Below are 18,596 nucleotides of genomic sequence, written 5' to 3'. Positions count from 1 at the left end.
ACATTCAATAAGACAGAGTTTCAGACAGTTTATTTTGTTTTACAGATGAATTGGAACATTTTGATCTGCTGAACATTTGTGGAACTTCACCACAAACACAACCGTCTTGCATTCCTGCCACAGATCTGGTCATGGAGCCAACCGGGAAAGGAGCCTACAAGAGACTTAGGATTGAAGTCAGATCAATCACAAGCTTTAAGGTGAACTTTCTTCTTGATGCCATGGCGATTTGTGGCTGGATGAGCAGCAGTTTTGTGGGGAGCAGGCTTTAGCTGATGTTGGCTCCTCTCAGTGTCTTACATGTGATCTGTCCCAGTTTGGTCAGCAGCTTCTTGTCTTTCCACTGAGCAACACACTGGTCTGAGACCTTCAGGTCCACCTGCATCAGAACAGTTTCCAATTTAGAATAGTATAGACGTTAATGGATCCCACGAAGGGGAAACTACCCCTTTACCATAGCCTTATTAAAAACAAGAGATCCATAATAAATAACACTATAAAAACACATAAAAACAGTAGTTAGGCCAAACCTGGATTGCTTCCCCACCCCCTGCTTCAATTGTAGGGGCATTTGAAGCTTTAGTGGTGTCTGAAAGTGTTTTTTTCTGAAACACAGAAGGTTCATTCATCTTCTGAACCATATGATCCCTTTCGGGGTCACGGGGCTGCTGGAGCCTATCCCCGCCAATAGTGGGCGAAGGCAGGGGACACCTTGGACAGGTGGCCAGTCTGTTGCAGGGCCACAATCACACACTCACAGTTAGGTACAGTATATCTACAGTCACCAATGAACCTATGAAGCATGTTTTTGGACGGTGGGAGGAAGCCAGAGTCCGTGGAGAAAAACCACGCATGCATGGGGGGAACATGCAGACTCCACACAGAAAGGTCCCCCATCGATGTTCTGCTTCAGGTCCAGGTCCCCCAACTGGGACTTGAACCTTCTCGTTGTGAGGCAAGAGCGCTAAACACTGCGAGAAGTTTAAATTTAAAAGTAAATAAAGACTTTTCAAAGTTCTAAAACCAATGTTAAATGTTCTGAGTGCTGGTAGCTACATGCTAGATGAACAGCAGCTATTGATGATGTCATCGAGCGGTGGCAACGTCCCGATATGAAGATACTATTTCTTCCCCATCTCCCCGCTTGCATGGATAAATGTAGGGCTAGGGAAGCCCTTCAGTTTTATCGTCCAGTGTCTGGGTGGTTGTAGAGTCTAGCATCTGACAGACAGGAAGAAGGATCTGCTAAAGCGCTCCTTCCTGCAGCCAGGTGTTACCCTACGACTGAAGGAGCTCATGCAGACGATGATGAAGACGAGGATTGGCCCTCCTCCTCTTATCACTGACTCTAGGGGACATCCCAGAATGGAGCTGAATCTCCACACCAGTTTGTTGATCCTCTCCCTGTTCCTGTTAACTGGCTCCGTAGAAGAGGGCAGATGCAACAACGACATCATTTTAAACTAGAGTTATCAACTTCATCAATGAATGGATTTATTTTTGATCCAATCAGATTGATGCTCTGAGGGCATTTTTTATCAAATCTACCTATAATGTTATAAAATCAATTCAAAATTAAACAAATTGATTATGTTAATATTGGAAACTACCATTTGGATTGAGACATGGTAGTTTTATTTTACTATAACATAAAAATGGCCAAGTCCATCACAGCAGACAACACATGTGATATCAGTCCATCATTCCAGTCCAATGTGTGGACAGACTTTGAATGAAGTCATGTGACCATCCAGTGTCTAGAATGTTCTAAGAATGTTCCCTTTGGATTCTCTGGATGTGGAAAAACAACAGTGGTGAACTTTAGGAAACTAACATGTGAATGGATTTGACATTCATTCTAGTTTACTTGTTGGTTTGGACACAGATTTCATTTCCACTTCATGATCTTGAAGAAATCCAAGAATCTGGAAAACTTCACTGTTCAGTAGCAGGAATTTCTGTCTGAGTCTGACTGCTGGAAGTTTGGATGAAGAGGATCTGGATCCACTTTAGGTCAGAGGATTGGATCAATCAGAATGAATCAATATCGACTATGACTCTGATCTTCAACCTCAAACTATGATATGAATTGAATCGTTGTTAACATGAATTGTTAGACCCTTATTAAGAGTCCTGGGAGCTCTAAAGGACCTCAGCCTCTTTCAGCAGAAGATCTGTGGTATCTGCTGGAACGTACCTGTAGTTTCTCCCACACTTTCTTTTTGGGGTTAAGCCTGTCGTCTGGTTTCCCCGTCTCGTATCCTTCCACAAACACCCGTTCCCCCGGTGATGAACCCTCTGGAGGATCGAGAGGCTCCACCCTCCTGGGTTCCCCTTCTCTAAAAACCATCAACAGGATCCTAAAAACGAAGCAAGGTGAAGGCCGGACGAGTGAGAAGCACAGACTTACACTGAGGCGCACAGCAGCATGGCCTGAGACTCGATGCCCCGCATCTTCTGAGGTTTCAGGTTGCACAGGAGCACCACTGTCCTGTCCTGCAGATCCTTCTGGGAAACGTAGGCCACCAGCCCGCTGACGACGGTCCTGGGCTCTGGCTCTCCCACATCGATCTTCTCCAGGAACAGAGAGTCTGCATCTGGATGCTGAGGATGCAACAGAGTACAGTCAGACAAACAGCATCATTTCAGGAGACTTCTCCTTTCATCCCTGACCTTCTCCACACTGATGACCTTCCCCACTCTGATGTCCAGTCTGGAGGGGGCCAGCTCATCATCTTCTCCTCCTCCTCCTCCTCCTGCTGCTGCTTTGGCTCCTTTTCCTCCCATTTCTAAACAACAACAACAACGAGTCACAAACTCCAAATCATCTCCTGGTTTCCATCAAAGCAACAGACTGGGGCTCTGACTGGTCTTGGAGGGGTCGGGGTAAGCAGAGTTGGTGAGTTTGCGAAGTTCAGGAGACTGAAACTTCTTCCTGATGGGGTCCAGCAGCTGATTCAGAGCAGCTTCCACTGAGGCCTTCAGGTCTCCTGGATGAACCCTCTAAAGTGAGACACCACAACGGTCAGAGCCAAGAGTGCAGAGAAACTTCTTCTGACGACAAACAAGCTCACCTCTTCAGCAAAGTCCTTCTCCACGTCTTCAAACACGGAGTAGGTTTTGTCTCCGCCCCACTTAGGATCCCGTTTGATGCTGAACTCTGAAACAAAACCATCCAGCTCTTCATGCAGGAAGTTCAGTGGGGGAGCGTGAGGAGCAGCGTCTGTACCTCCATGCAGAGGGAAGAGGACATGTTTGACAAACGACAGAACCCCGTTGTTCTGGATGTTCCCCGGCTCGCAGAAAGCTTTCTTCAGCTTCTTCTTCACGTCCTCTTTGGAGTCCAGCAGATCGATCTTTGACTCCTGCAGACACAAGTCCACACTCCAAACACAACCATCTAGATCTGACCTTCCTGAAAGCAGAAGACGCACAGGTTCACCTCTTCTGATGAACTCATCTTGGCCCCCGTCAGCCCCGGGACCATCGGGTTCATGAGATGAGCGCGTTTCACGTAACCCAGAGAGGGCAGGTACTGTGGAACACAAAGGTCTTTATGTAATCTTCTCTGAGCTGATTTCAGCAATAGTCTGAATGAAATAGGAGGAAAAACATGTGTTTGCTGCTTTGAATCCATTAATGATGAAGAAATCTGCTGGTTTATCCAAGTGAAGTCTGATTCCAGATGTTTTACGGCTTTAAAACTCCTCACTGTTCACTTTTCTTTTCTAGACATGGAGATTTTTACTCTTTTCTCTCCTGTTTAAACTCAAACGTTCATAGAAAAATACGTCTAGTTTTATCGAATGAAAAGGATCTGATCGTGATGGAAAGTTCATGTAGCTCTGGTCCACTGAACGCGTTCTCTACAGGAGACACGGCAGACCAGGTCTACAGCTGTAAACAAAAAACGTTGCACTGCAGAAAACCAGCCAACCAGGTGAACCGTGATAAAGACAAACTCAGAGGATGTCGTCATAAGTTTGTTTCACTTCACAGATTTATGGGATCGTCCGTCTATTGTATTGTGGTGACAGACACACCTCATGTAGTGTTTTCCACATTATGGACTCACTGCGTTTCATACATCACTGGTGTTTTTTCACATTCATTTTTAGTCATGTCAAATTTCATCACAAGCACTCATGTAAATAACTTATGGCGAGTAGCATGAATAGAGGGAGGCAGACTGAGATGGTCTGGACAGCATCAGTAGAGGTGGTTTGGGTGTCAAACAGCACAAAACCCCACAGAGTGATGACTGTGAGGTTGACCGATGGGTCAACATATCACTGTGGTGTTTGTTATTAGGGCTCTAATGACATCTGTTTCCCTTTTATTTAGTAAGCTACTCGTTGGTAGGCTAGTACTGAAACTTGGTGCCAAGTTGGTTTTGGTGCAGACTCATACAGAACTACTGGTAGCATCTAAAACCATGACAGATGTTTTCGTTCTGACATCACTAGCATCCTGTCAGTTTTGCTGTATAGTTCTAGCCAATCATTTGACCTTTTCAGCGATGCTGTGTGAGTTACTAACAGAACAGGTGAGGCCATGTCGGTGGGCCAAGTGAGCAAAGGTCTGGCTGTACGTTACAAGAATCTAAGTCAGCGACCTGATGGATCAGAGTGACATGTCCAATAGTCGGGAAAAAGGCCAACGTCGTGGCCATGAAATACCGTTGAAATACCAGTTTACTTCAGCGTGTGAGAAAACGAAGCGAAGCGCTCTCCTTCACCCTTTCATTTTGGCTCAGCACATTTTGTTGTTCCTGGAAAGATTGTGTTTTTTTCCCCTTTATATATACGTATATATTTTAGATACTTTTTGTATGAAAGATAATTTTAAGCTGTTTTTTATTATGTTGTTTTCATAGTTATTCATGTTAATGATAATCTTCACATCCAAAGTTCATCTGTTTCAACATCTTTCTCCACCAATCTGTGCAGCAGAGGAGGCTACCTTCTACATCTTCTCAAGGGGGTGTGACTAGTGATGGGTCTGGCATCGGCTCACATGTCAGGCTCATAAAGTCAATACCCGTGTCGGTGCGTGTATCACTTCAGGAGATGTCACGTGACCCATACAGCCACTGTGTTGGTGTGTCACAGAGGAGCCAAACAAGGAAGCGCGTCTGCCAGCAGTGTTGCCAGATTCTGCAGTTTTCCACATAATTGGGTGGGTTTGATTTTGTGGATAAATTTTGATTTGGGCGGTTTTCGCGTTAATTTGGCAGGTTTTAGTTAGTTTTAGCATGAGTCTCAGCCATCTGAGTGCTAAATCAGTCCAGCGGTGAGTTTAACAGGGTACAGCTGCGCGTCCAGCTTCAAGCTGCTTAATGATTCTCACGCTCGCCCCCGTTCTCCCCGCCCACCTGTGTTTGATGTTTTATTTTACTGAATCTTTACTTAAGGCGTTGAATGTGATGTTTTAATGAGGTTCGTGGAATGATTTAATAGTTTTAACAGTGTTATTGTTTCTCCATATCCTCTCGGTTACCGCTTGATCTAGCATAATGCAATTCCAGTTTAAACTGACTCTTATTTGAAATGAATCATTTATGATTTGGAGGTTAAATGTGGCATTTGTTCTGCAGAACTGTCAAACTTAAAATCACTTCCCCAATGCTGGGGCATTACAGAGCCAGACATGGGAATGAGGAAAGAAGTCCTCACTTCGCAAAAGGAGAGGCAGGCACTCAGCGCAAGCCAATGTGTGTGTGCTGAAATGTGTGTGGTGCCGCGCTCTAGCGTTGGCAAAAGGAGGGGCAGACACTCAGCTAAGTGAGTGTGTCAGTGTGCATTCAGTTTGTGTTACTCAGAACAGTAATTTAAAAAAAAAAAAGGTTTTCCTCCAAAAGAACAGAGACTGGTTCTATTATTGACCCGCTCTGGAGGCTCTGAGGGTCCGAACGGGGAAGTTCGGCAAGTGATTCTTGCCAAATATTTCATTCACAGTAAAGGCATGCATTAACATGTACCTTCATGCACTAACATGTACCTTCATGCACTAATATGTACCTTCTCTGCCAGAGTGAAAATCTTCCTCTGGTCAACTCCTCCAAACTGGGCGTCCACTTTCAGATACTCCTCATCCAAAGCCTGAGAACAGAATCAGACTTTTGGACTCTGATGGCCTCAAACACGAACACAGCAGGACTTCTAGAGAGTGATGTGACCTGCAGTCCTGGGTACAGCAGGCCGCTCAGCAGAGGATGCTCCACTTGTTTGACCACCTCAGCTCCAGCCTTCTTGGCATCATGCTCCGTCACCATGGAGGACAGGCGGTACACGTCCAGAGTGTATTCTCTAGAAAGCCAGGAACAAACACGCTTCCAGATTACGTCACTTTACACAGATTGAAAATGCCAAAGTGCAGACTGAACGTTTGGATTACCGGCTGAGCTGGAAGTCCGTTCCTTTGATAAAGTGCAGCTTCTCCAGAGGAACACCGATGCTCTCCAACATGGCTTTGATGACCTGTTCATAGTACTTGACCCTGAGCTCCAGCAGCTCCCAGGGAGCCTTCATGTTGTCTAGATAAGCATGAAGGTCTGCAAACAGAATTGTGACCTACAATAACGAGATTAAAGTTCAGATCCTGTCCAACTGGTTTAACAGGAACTGCCTGGAGTAAACATGCTGAACGACATCCACCTCACAGCCAGCTCTGAGGAAATCTGCTATCTTGGACATGGGGACAAAGTAAGCCACGTGAGGCTTGCCGGTGGTCGCCGTCCCCCAGTACACCTTCAGCTCCCTCTCCTGAAGAATCTGCTTCACCTTCTCCTCCCCCAGAACCTCCTGAAAAACGAACAGCCAGAGGATGCTGAGGCTGAGCTCCGTGGAGGCTGTGGCCTCCCTCTGCTGAACAAACACGTCAGCACCTGCAGGTTCCTGGTGATGAGCTGGAACTTCTCCTCTGGACTCAGCTGGTCTGCCATGACGCCGGCTAATAGGCTAATGCGACTGGAAAAACGGAACAGAGACACCCGGCGAAGTTTAAGGAGCTTTTAAGGCGCGATGAAGCAACTACGCGGTACCTGAAAGGTGAAAACAGCCTGCAGTTTGACCAAAGTTAGCAACAGAACCATGTGCGGCTAACGTCACTGAGCCGGTCTCTTTCGATCAGCTCATTTAAATCAGTTATGTGACGTACTTATCCCGGAAATACAGCTACCTCTGGGTAAACACGGAACTTTACCTTAAAACCGGCCTTGTGACTGGGAACCGTGGGTGTGACAAGCCGGCTGAAAAAAGCTGTCAGCGAGTTGCATCAGCGACTGCCCCCGCTGCTCGATCGACAATCGACCCGCTATTAACCTTCCAGGAAAAGCAGCCGAGTGTAGAGCACATTCAAGAAGAAAAAAACTTTATTGGTAATAAACAAATTTACAAAACATGTGGAAAGTGCATCCAAACCAGAGCAAAGACCCGAACATTTTCTACACACAATAACTACATGACAAATGTCATGTAAATAAGTGTACGTGATAAGTTAACAAATGGTAAACAGAGAATAACTACGGAGCCCGTGTCCTGACATTAAGATATAAAAATATATCTTGTTCCCACAGATTAATATCTTCTTCCCACAGATCATTATCTCGTTCGCACGAAATACTATTCCATTCCCACAAGATACTATTCCGTTCCCTCGAAATGATTAACTCGTTCGAAGGCAATAATTATGTCGTTCGAACGCAATAATTAATCCGTTCGAACGCAATAATTATTCACGTCATAAGTCATACACGCGGATATGCTCTCTGTACGCCGGCAAAACTAAGCCGCTTTCAGCGGTAACTTCCGTGTCTCTGTGACCCATATTTGTTCAAAAAAGGAACATGAAAAACAAAAATGATCACTTTATTACTGTCTCAATGAATATAAGAAAAATATCAAAAGACTTATGATAACTAGGCTGCTTTGTCATACGATAGCTCCTGCTAGGCTACTACTAGCTCCGCCGCAGAGCTCTTTGATATATGCCGGGATTTGGGCAACTGGCTGGTCTGTTGTCAGACAACTGATATTGTAGTTTAGGGTCGAATAGGAATAATAATATTCAGGACTTGTCTTTTATTAACTTTAGCAGTCAGTAGCTTTACATTCGAAGGCTATAAGGATACATGCTAACTGACTAGCCGATCATTTATCCTGTTATTAATTTACGTCATAGATTTACAGCAGATACCTTCACATTTCTGTCTGTGTGTGTCTCATTACATTGCATTGAAGACACGCAGGATGTTTAGAGAACAGATTTATTTATTTTAAAAAGGGTTAGTCTCGATTGTCTCGATTTATTTTCTGCCAATCATTGGTGAGACACACACAGACAGAAATGTGAAGGTATCTGCTGTAAATCTATGACGTAAATTAATAACAGGATATTATCGGCTAGTCAGTTAGCATGTAGCCTAATAATAGCCTTCGAATGTAAAGCAACTGACTGCTAAAGTTAATAAAAGACAAGTCCTGAATATTATTATTCCTATTCGACCCTAAACTACAATATCAGTTGTCTGACAACAGACCAGCCAGTTGCCATAATGCCGGGATACATCAAAGAGCTCTGCGGCGGAGCTAGTAGTAGCCTAGCAGGAGCTATCGTATGACAAAGCAGCCTAGTTATCATAAATCTTTTGATATTTTTCTTATATTCATTAAGACAGTAATAAAGTGATCATTTTTGTTTTTCATGTTCCTTTTTTGAACGAATATGGGTCACAGAGACACGGAAGTTACCACTGAAAGCGGCTTAGTTTTGCTGGCATACAGAGAGCATATCCGTGTGAATGACTTATGACGTGAATAATTGTTGCGGTAAACTCAGGGACCTGTTTGGTTTTGCTGATCTGCTCCACTGGCGCTAATCACACCAGGTGGGAACAATTGAGATAACAAGCAAAGCAGCTGATTGTTGTCAGTGGGAGCATATAAAAGTGCTCAGAAACATTTGACCAGAGAGAAAAGCAGAAGCTTTGTATTGTTCTGAAAGAAAACATCTTGCCTGTGAAGATACAGCTGGTAAGAGTCAGACATTTATTTTGGCTGTAGTAATGCAGAAATTGTTTGACTTGAATAATCTGTTCTTTATATTTATGCTTTGAAAATTGTATTAATTGTGATAATTGTTATGGTAATCACCAGATTTCACTTGTGTTTGAAGGTTTTTGACCTGGTTGTTCACATGACTTCAAAAATAAAAGAGAGGAAAAGAAACAATCTGAGTGGAATCCTGCTTCATCTTTCTGAAAAGCAAGGTAGAATCCCTTTCAAGTGCAGGGGATGCAAACAATTCTGGAGCACTTGACAATAATTACTGCGTTCGAACGGATTAATTATTGCGTTCGCACGAGTTAATCATTTCGAGGAACGGAATAGTATTTTGAGGGAACGGAATAGTATTTTGTGCGAACGACATAATAACCTGTGGGAACAAGATATATTTTTATATCTTAATGTCAGGACACGGGCTCCGTAAATACCAAACAAAAATTAACATGAGAACATGTCACTTATCAAACAGGGAAACTCAAAGTTCCAGTTTTCTTTTTTTTATTAAACATTTACAGAATAACTTTAAAAAAATATAACATTATATTACAAGAACATAACACAGTTCTAAATACCAATCACCATTGTTTTAAACTTTTGAAATGATTAATTATTAAGAACAAAAGTATAAGTAATGTACATTTTGTAAACAGACTGGTAATACAGAATAACCAAATAAAACATTCACTGAGGGAAAATAAAATAAAAAATAAACAAAAGAGCGAGAATTAACTTATGTAACTAATCCAAAAGAATCACAGGTGTTAATCGGTTTTTAAGACTTTGTATTCCTTTAAGGAGAAATTAATTTTTAAATATTGCTGCAATTCCCGTTTCAGTAAGAAGAATTCAGGTTTTTTATTAGCAAATTAACTTTTGTGAATATTAAATTTAGCCATGAATAATAACATATTTATTAAAAAAGAGAGAAATCACAATCTTTGTGTTCGAAAGTATGACAACCAAATATTATGTTTTTAAATTGAAAATCAGCAAAAATCAAGTCAGTGATGAATTTCTGGATGTTTTCCCATAATTCTTAAGTGAATTCACAAGAACAGAACAAATGACAGCATGTTTCAGGTTGCTTCTTCAGAAAGGACAACTGGTGTTTAAGTCAACTTTAAATTTAGATCAGTTATTTTTTTGCTGGATAAAATCTGTTTAATAGTTTAAATGAGATTTCTTTGACATTAAGAATTATTTGTGGTAAAGAGAAAACCAAAGGATCTTGGAACAAAGCTCCGATTCTTGAGTTCAAATGTTTAGTAGAAGGAAACAGAAACTACCCAGAGGGGGATCAAGGGTCAAGGCGCTATAAAAACATAACCCTGAATAATAGCAAAGCCCAGACGGTGTGGCATCAAACTTCAGCCCATTCTTTGTGGGTTATTGGTATAATATACTGCATATTAAATTCTGAGTAATTATAAATAAACCCAGGTTCTTGGAAAAGTTGACTGAAGAACATAATGCGGAGCGCATTGAGCAATGCAATGTTTGATTTTATTTGGAGAAAAAAATTTAATTCTTTAAGTAAAAATGTAAAGTCAAAAGTATGGGGGCATGGATGTACTAATTAAGAAAATTACAATAAAAACTGCATCTTTGAGTATTTCTTCATTCAAACAAGAATGGGCAGACCTCAAGCTCTCTGCTCTGCTCCATTCTGATCATCCACTGTCAGACACACAGATCCATGAACGTCTTTGTTTTCCATGTCTCAGCTGGAATCTGGATCTAAACTGTACGGATGGATAGATCTGAATCTGTGCCCTGTGGTTCCACCAACCTCAACAGTTGCATGATAACTGTGACTTGAGAAGCACACTTCCGGTCATCTAAATTATGGTATACTGTCTGCCATAATATTCGGATTGTGCCAGTATTGTAGCATTTATCTAAATATTTTCGATCTGTATCCCTTTTTGCACGAAACGTGTTAACGTCTATTACCTCTCCATTCTGTAATTATAATTCCTCCATGTGTTTCTTTCTACTTGTGCTTTTATTTTGAAAGCTCAATGTACAGATCGGAAGTGCCTCCGGGTTTCTAAGCTAACGGGAACAAAATAACAGTCACATTTTGAAGAAAAAGTCTCCGGATTTAAACAAAAAATATATAAATATACATATTTCTGCTTGTGCAGCACCTGTTTTTTTTTTTTGACAAACTCCTTCAAGAGCACGAGGGGTTCATTAAAGGAAGAAAGAAACCGCTTTATGTTTGTTTTGGGGACTTTGAAGAGCAGAAAATTAGCCGCTTTCTTTTCTGTGCTAATGGCTACTCCTGCTAACCCGCCAGTTCCGGGCTTCCAGAACAAAACCCGGGTGGCCATCCTCGCGGAGCTGGACAAGGAGAAGAGGCGCCTGCTGCAGAGCCAGTCCATGAACAGCCCCGGGGCCACCATCCCGCTGGCCTCGTCCAGGCCCAGCCTGAAGGAGGCGCGGGACAGCGCGGAGCAGCAGCACATCGCCGCGCAGCAGAAGGCCGCGCTGCAGCACGCGCACGGACACTCGTCGGGCTTCTTCATCACGCAGGACTCCTCGTTCGGGAACCTGATCCTGCCGGTGCTGCCCCGGCTGGAGCCCGAGCTCTGACGGAGCGCCGGCTCTTGGGATCCTAATCACGACTCTGTGTTTCACGATCCCAGCAGACTTTGATGCAGAAATGAACACATTTGCTTTGCAGCCGTTAGTTTTCTAACGACATCAATACAGCCAAGCCTGGGACTTGAACTACCGACATTTTTGTGGGAGTTTGGACAAAAACTGATATCTTATTTCTTTTTTTTTGCCAAAAACACAATTTTCGTCCGAGTGGATCATTGAAAATGTCACAGATATAAAACAATCACAGCCATTGACATGATCCTGTCATGGTGAGAATCCACCAAATCCCTTTCAGGGTTATAATGGGCTTCATGTTCATATTCTGCATGAGCTAACTTTGTACTGAAAACAGAAACTCTCATCCAAACAACAACCCAACACACACTCCTCCACAGAATACAGGGAATACCTGAAAACACATCCGGGACCTGAACTAAAGGCTTCATTCCTGACACAGGTGCATGTGCTGACACAACCACACACTCGTGGTGCTGACACAACCACACACACATGATGCTGACACAACCACACACACACATGGTGCTGACACAACCACACACACACATGGTGCTGACACAACCACACACACACATGGTGCTGACACAACCACACACACATGGTGCTGACACAACCACACACACATGGTGCTGACACAACCACACACACACATGGTGCTGACACAACCACACACACACACATGGTGCTGACACAACCACACACACACATGATGCTGATACAACCACACACACATGGTGCTGACACAACCACACACACACACATGGTGCTGACACAACCACACACACACATGGTGCTGACACAACCACACACACACACATGGTGCTGACACAACCACACACACACATGATGCTGATACAACCACACACACATGGCGAATGGACATGAAATGTGTTGGAGCCTTCTGGTTCATCCACTGTTTCAAGCCTATTTCTGTTGTCACCTCCTGAATACAGCATCAAAATACCTCAAACTGTCCTAATAGCAATCCCTAAATGTGTCATTCAAAAGCTCATCATTGCAGATTCAAACTTCATTACCAATTGACTGAACCAAAATAGAAATTGTTCAAATGTGTTTTTCCTCTGCGTGCCACACAAATCGCCGTATTCCTTCACATTTTCATAAGGATGTTGTTCTCTGTGTAGTTCCTTATTGGAATAATCTAGTTTACCAATTAAAGTTGAAAAAAATCTGCCAGCAAAATATCTGTTAACCAATAAAGTGAAAGAAGTCTCCTTTAAATGAATTCATGACTTGTACCCCTACCACAAAGATTCAAAGAAGACATTGGTGTGAGCTGCTCTTCTGGTCAAGAACTTCCTGAAGAGGCTGTACTTTTATTTTCCACTAAACTCTGGACTAAAGTTTGTCATTTAGACTCAGACTTACTGTCCATCTCATAAGAAGAACAATTACAAATAGTTAATCTCATATTTTATGCAAATGGCACATTCAGAAATCCAAATTTACAGGTCATACTCCTCACTTTTCTATCTTTGTCAATGAGGTCAAACAATAAAACATTCTGACAGTAAGAAACACTCGACCTGTGCGTCAGTTTCAATATCTCTGTGTAAGATGTAATCATAATAACCCCCCGGCTGGTTTCTCTGTTATTGTATTGCAATGTTTTGTATCGGATCATCGTGATTAAAAAAGATCTTTAAAAAAAATCAGCCTCTGCAGCTCTGGATCTCTTTGCCAGCTGATTTTGGAAAGTGCGCCCCCTGGTGGTTGTGATATAAAAGAGGAAAACTCACAGCACCGGGTTTTCCCAGGTCTGCCACTGCCTCAGTCGTTCTCCAGGCTTACAGCTCAAACGTGTGGCATCACGCCATTTCAGGTGTGTAGTATTTATCTGCTCCATGACTTCACAAAATTAAACAATAAAAAAGAAGAGTTTTATTTAGCCTAAAAAATAAAATTAGCCCAGAAAAACAGGCAGGTTTGCTGCTCTGAAGCAGATGCATGGTTTTAACAATCCAAAACAGGCTGAGGCTACTTTCTCGTGGTCTGCTCGTCTAACTTTCAACGCCATGGTTACAGGTATGCCTCATATTGTTTGCGGTCCAGTGGAAATGCCGTATGGAGTCTCTGCGAGTTGTTGGTGGGAAAGAGTGCCAGTCTTCCTGCGTGGATGCGAGACGCATACAGATACTCAAAGAGCAGTCAGACCTTCTGTTTTACAGGGAGTACTTGTTCAAGCCAGGCTTCACAGCACCGATGCCGCTCCCTCGGTCGTACACCAGCCATGATGAGGAGGAGCTCTTGAGTATGCGCTGGGCCAGTCCACCAACTTTGCCCCCAGGGAATAAATACTACATCAGGAAAAAATGCCAAAGAATGAACAACCTTACGGCTTACAGACAAAAACACTTATTGTGAATGAACAGGAAACGTTTGTGTTTAAAATAACTGTTTTATTTAAAATATTAAATGGCGTGTTTTTCTTCTTGCAGTTGAGAAGGAGCAATCCTTTGAAGCTGAAGAAGAAAAAGAACAAGACGGATCTGTGGACCCCGAAGACGTTGAAGGCTGTGATGAGGGTATCAGCCTTCAGGACGCCGCCAGTGTGGACGCCATTGACTCCCTCCATCCCGAACACCGTGCTTCAGACAAGCAGGTCATGGAAGGAAGCGAGTCCAGCGCAGCAGGATGTTCTAATGGGTTCTAGTAAGCTTCATCTATCTGTGCACTAGAGCTCAGACTTTGCTGTGGTGACTTGATAATAAAAGTGTCAAACAAGAACCTTGAAGTGGTTAATAACAACAAGGACAGAGACTTTATTGGTGAAACCTATGCTCACTTTAAAAGAAAACCTTGAAAAAAAGGTTAAGGACTGATATATATTTCAACTGATGTGTATCTCAGCCTACACTAAGTAATGTCTGACATCAAAAGGAAATAAAGAAGAAAATATCATAATAGAAATAAGGATCAAGGAGAAATGTCTGAAAAACAGCGACAAAAAAAATCCCCCAGTGGAAGGATCAGGAACAAGGATGTGGACATGCAGGGGTCATGACCCCTGTGAAGGCCAAAGGGCCAACAAGTGCTAAGCATTCTGGGAACTCCTTCTAGACTGTTGGAAGACCATTTCAGGTGACTACCTCTAGAAGCTCATCCAGATAATGCCAAGAGTGTGCAAAGCAGTAATCAAAGCAAAAGGTGGCTACTATGAAAAACCTGCAATATGAATTATTTTCAGTTGTTTCACACCTTTGTTATGTATTTAATTCCACATGTGATAATTCATAGTTTTGATGCCTTCAGTGTGAATCTACAATTTGCAAAGTCATGAAAATATAGAAAACTCTTTGAATGAGAAGGTGTTTCCAAACTTTTGGTCTGTACTGTGTATTCAATTTGAAAAAACTAGTTAAATTAAAAAAAAAAAATTCATTATTAAACTTTAACAGAGAAAGTTAATTCATAGAGTATAATTTATAAAGGAGAAATTAAGGATTATTTTAAATTATTTTAATATGTAATAAATGCAATAGACATTCATTTGAGTTAAAGTTCAAAATATAATTTCTTATCAAATTCACTCATTTTCTAATCTGTTTATTCCTTTCGGGGTCACGGGGCTTCTTATTAAATACAAGACAAAATTGAAAATCATAACACAGCAATAGATAATAAATAAGCATTTATTAAAAAAATGTTTCATATAATAAGGAAAACAGAATATGCTGGTTAAAATGGGGAGGGGCGGAGCTTCAGCAGGAGAGTATAAAACCAGGGAGGGGGGAGAACTCATTCCCACTTTGTCTTTCGTCAGAACAGCTCTCAGAGACATCAAACCTTTTCCGTAGTGACTTATTGTCTGAAGAAGACCTGTTACAGTTCGCGACTGAGCCACTTCAGATTTTTTGCTTTTTTTAATCAAAAACACATTTTCTTCTTTTTCTTTATAACAATAAATAATTCTTTAGTTTGTCTATGAAGACTCTCATTCCTCCAGGTTGATTCCATCACAGTAGTAGCTTTAGGGGCCGTCTTCTGGACTTGGTTTTTAAAGTTAGAAGATATTTCACCTCTTATCCAAGAAGCAAAGCCTACTAAAGGAACATGAACACTCACTTAGGCACAGGTTTTAGCTCACCTTAGCACAAACACTTAACGTGATAAGTATGCGTGTGAACACTATCTGTTTTGTGTACATGTTGACATGTGGACTTTTGTGGAGCTAGCAGGTGTGTTTATAACATGTGAGTGTGTGTGTGGACAGGCCCCGCCCTTATGGACATGTATAACATCTGAACCTCACTGTAATGATTATAACCATCCAGAAACTTGTTGCTTTATGCTGCTTCATGGTTTTACCCCCCCCCCCCTCTATAATCACCCTCCTACCCCCCCCCCCCCCCCCCCTAACATCCCTCCCTCTTCTTCCCTTCTTTCCTTTTCCGTCGTGTCCAACACAAAACATTTTCAAATATGATCAAAATGAATAAATTTTGGCCTCAATTACGAAAGGGGTTTATTCAGACATACCTCTGGTTTGTCTGAAAATGAATAACCCCTCTTGTTAAAGTAAAATATGTCCAACACAAGAGGCCCTCAGATCTCATCTGTCTGCCCAGCTGTTGGACAGGACAAGTTAAGAAAAAATAAAAAACCTACTACTATGAATTCTTTAGTTTATTCCTTTCAATTTCTGTTTATTTATTACAGAACACAATTATACACGTAATTTATTAAATTTAAATAGCCAAGGCAAGAACAATAAAAAATGGCAGACAGCTGTCAGTTCACGCCGTAAACGTCACCGGAAAGCACAATGGGTTAGATGAACTTAATGGGAACTTGTTTTGTTTTTCTAGATGCTAATATCAAAGCTAAATGCTAATAATCATTTCTGTGTTTGTTGGAGGGTCTTCTGTGTGTGAGTGAGACAACTGAAGTCCCTGCATTTTGGTCTAAACTCACCGCAACTGTTTTAGAAACTGCTCTTTATAGGAATTCTCTGAGCTGCAGCTGATTTTCTATGTTTAACCCATATAACTACTACAGTAGATTCCTTTCTTTTTTCTGTTGGGCTCCTGCTGCAGGTTTGTGCCTGTTTTCCAGCTGACAGAAGGCTGCGGCTGACCAGACAAACCTTTGGCCTGCCTGCCATTAGGCTCTGCCAGGAACTGAAGGATGTTTTCAGACGGGATGGCGAAGGAGATCTTCAGAGTCTCTGTGGGCTTTACGTGCACAACAGGTCGAAACGTTGCCACTATAGCACGCTATTTTTGTTTTTATTAAATACCTTTATTTTTTAAATCTTTTTCAATTTTTTTGTTCTATTTTCTTGCACACAAATTTTTTTAAAACATATAAAAAAAACAAAATCTTAATTTACACCTGACTCAGTTGGAATATCAAGGGCGGAATTAAAAAATGTGGACAGTTAGTGGATGCTTGTCCGTTCGCAGAGGTGAAGAAAATTGAATTAATTTAAATGAAAGTAAAATAAATGTCTGATAACTACGTGTTCTTTTTAAATTGACTGAACAAAAAAAAAAGATTTATCTTAACTGAAGCAAATAATGAAGTTAGATCAAAGTAAAAAGTTTATCTTTCCAACATCCATACGTGGTCTTATCACCCTCTCATGGTGGAAAAAGTATTATCTGAGCTTCTTCATCCACTAAATCATCTTCAAATGGACACGCCATGCTGCTTCCCCTCTCTGAAAACAAACTAACCTTCAACTAAACCTGCTCCCGACCAGGTTATGTTCAGAGCATGAGTTGCTATGGCAACTTGACCTACCCTGAAACATACCTCCATTTCTGGAACCGAAAACTGAGGTTATCAACTTCTTTAGCCTCAAACTTACCGTGGGAGCTAGCATAACCTGCTTTCTGGAATATCCCCCTGGGATCTCTTCCAGAATAATGTTCCAATCTGTTCCAGACTTTGCGTCACAATGTAATTGGAAATAAGATCAGAAACTCGTGCACTTACTTTGTCCGTTATTTTTCTCCAAGCAGAAACTCTTTCTGTTGCCGATGCAGAGGTATTACTGTTACGATGGGCGTATAATCGCCGTTATTAAAACCAACAACTCTAACATACCCACCTAGCTGGCTCTCATTTTCCCCCCAAAAATGTACTTTTAGTTATTTCTATTGTTTTCTTTGCGCTCACTCATTGTCACTTTAAAATATCACTGACCTGAACTTTTTGTTCTCTGTTTATGAAGACCATTTTGTGTTTTGTTTTTTGTGTGTTCTATTGCTTTACACATCTCCTATTCGTGATCCCTGCAGAGTTGCTTTTGATAGATCACATATGTTGTTCTGCCATTTTATTTTCTTAATTTTGGTTATTTATTACTATTATTATTAGTCTTTGTGTATATTAGGTTTAGTGACGGGATGTGTATCGCCTTTCTGTTTGGGGTTCTTCCTTTTTTTTTGTCGTTCCAATGGGTGTAATAAAGGGGGGGGGGTGTATTCCTTGTTTTTATCTTGTCTTTAATACTGCTGTTCTAAAATCTAATAAAAACAGTTTTGAAATAAAAACAAAGAACTCCGTCTCACTAAAGTAAAAGCTCTTTTTTCTCCACGCGTTTCCATGGTGACTCCAGGAATCGGCGATCCGTTGAAAATGCCTTGTTGTCCTCGCCATGCACGCTCATTAACTCAGGGTTTAATAAGCAAACTCATAACAGACATACGCAGAGTAAACTGTAACGGTTTCTTTGTGTTTTGTTTCCTTGGTTTCCTGTTTTATTTTGTAGTATTTCCTGTTTTGTTGTTGTTTTGAGTTTTACCTTGCCCCATCAGTCCTGAGTGTTTCCACCTGTGTCTTGTTGCCTTGTATGTATTTAAGTGCTGTCTTTCCCTTCCTCCTGTGCTGGTCCATATTGTATTCTTCCCCGGTTTTTCGAGCTGAGTGCTTTTG

At 41.7% G+C, this 18,596-nt stretch overlaps 1 protein-coding gene and 1 pseudogene across 3 annotated transcripts; one reads left to right on the top strand and one right to left on the bottom strand.

Annotated features, from left to right (window-relative positions):
• Positions 1-8: 8 nt before the first annotated feature.
• On the bottom strand, positions 9-7,357 carry yars1 (tyrosyl-tRNA synthetase 1). Of its 2 annotated transcripts, none has more exons than XM_004074403.5 (14): positions 7,204-7,357; positions 6,887-6,968; positions 6,657-6,803; positions 6,397-6,572; positions 6,179-6,308; positions 6,021-6,101; positions 3,443-3,535; positions 3,230-3,365; positions 3,075-3,160; positions 2,868-3,003; positions 2,674-2,789; positions 2,411-2,604; positions 2,198-2,339; positions 9-379 (listed from the first exon to the last, which is right to left on the bottom strand). In XM_004074403.5, exons 2-14 carry the CDS (start codon positions 6,941-6,943, stop codon positions 269-271), a joined length of 1,605 nt encoding a protein of 534 aa, XP_004074451.1. In that variant the 5' UTR covers positions 6,944-6,968; positions 7,204-7,357; the 3' UTR covers positions 9-268. The 2 variants fall into 2 exon arrangements, with proteins under 2 accessions (XP_004074451.1, XP_011479660.1); XM_011481358.4 differs by having other exon boundaries at positions 6,887-7,042; positions 7,204-7,345.
• A 3,746-nt stretch (positions 7,358-11,103) lies between these two features.
• Positions 11,104-11,801, top strand: LOC110015966 (SOSS complex subunit C pseudogene; annotated as a pseudogene). The gene has a single exon (XR_013658742.1). The product of XR_013658742.1 is annotated as an SOSS complex subunit C pseudogene (transcript).
• Positions 11,802-18,596: the final 6,795 nt, after the last annotated feature.

The sequence above is a fragment of the Oryzias latipes genome, chromosome 11 (genome assembly GCF_053564925.1).
Source record: "Oryzias latipes strain Hd-rR chromosome 11, Olatipes_Hd-rR_3.1".
Classification (NCBI taxonomy): Eukaryota; Metazoa; Chordata; class Actinopteri; order Beloniformes; family Adrianichthyidae; genus Oryzias; species Oryzias latipes.
Note: the sequence above shows the minus strand (reverse complement) of the source record. Positions and strands in the feature narration are given on the sequence as shown.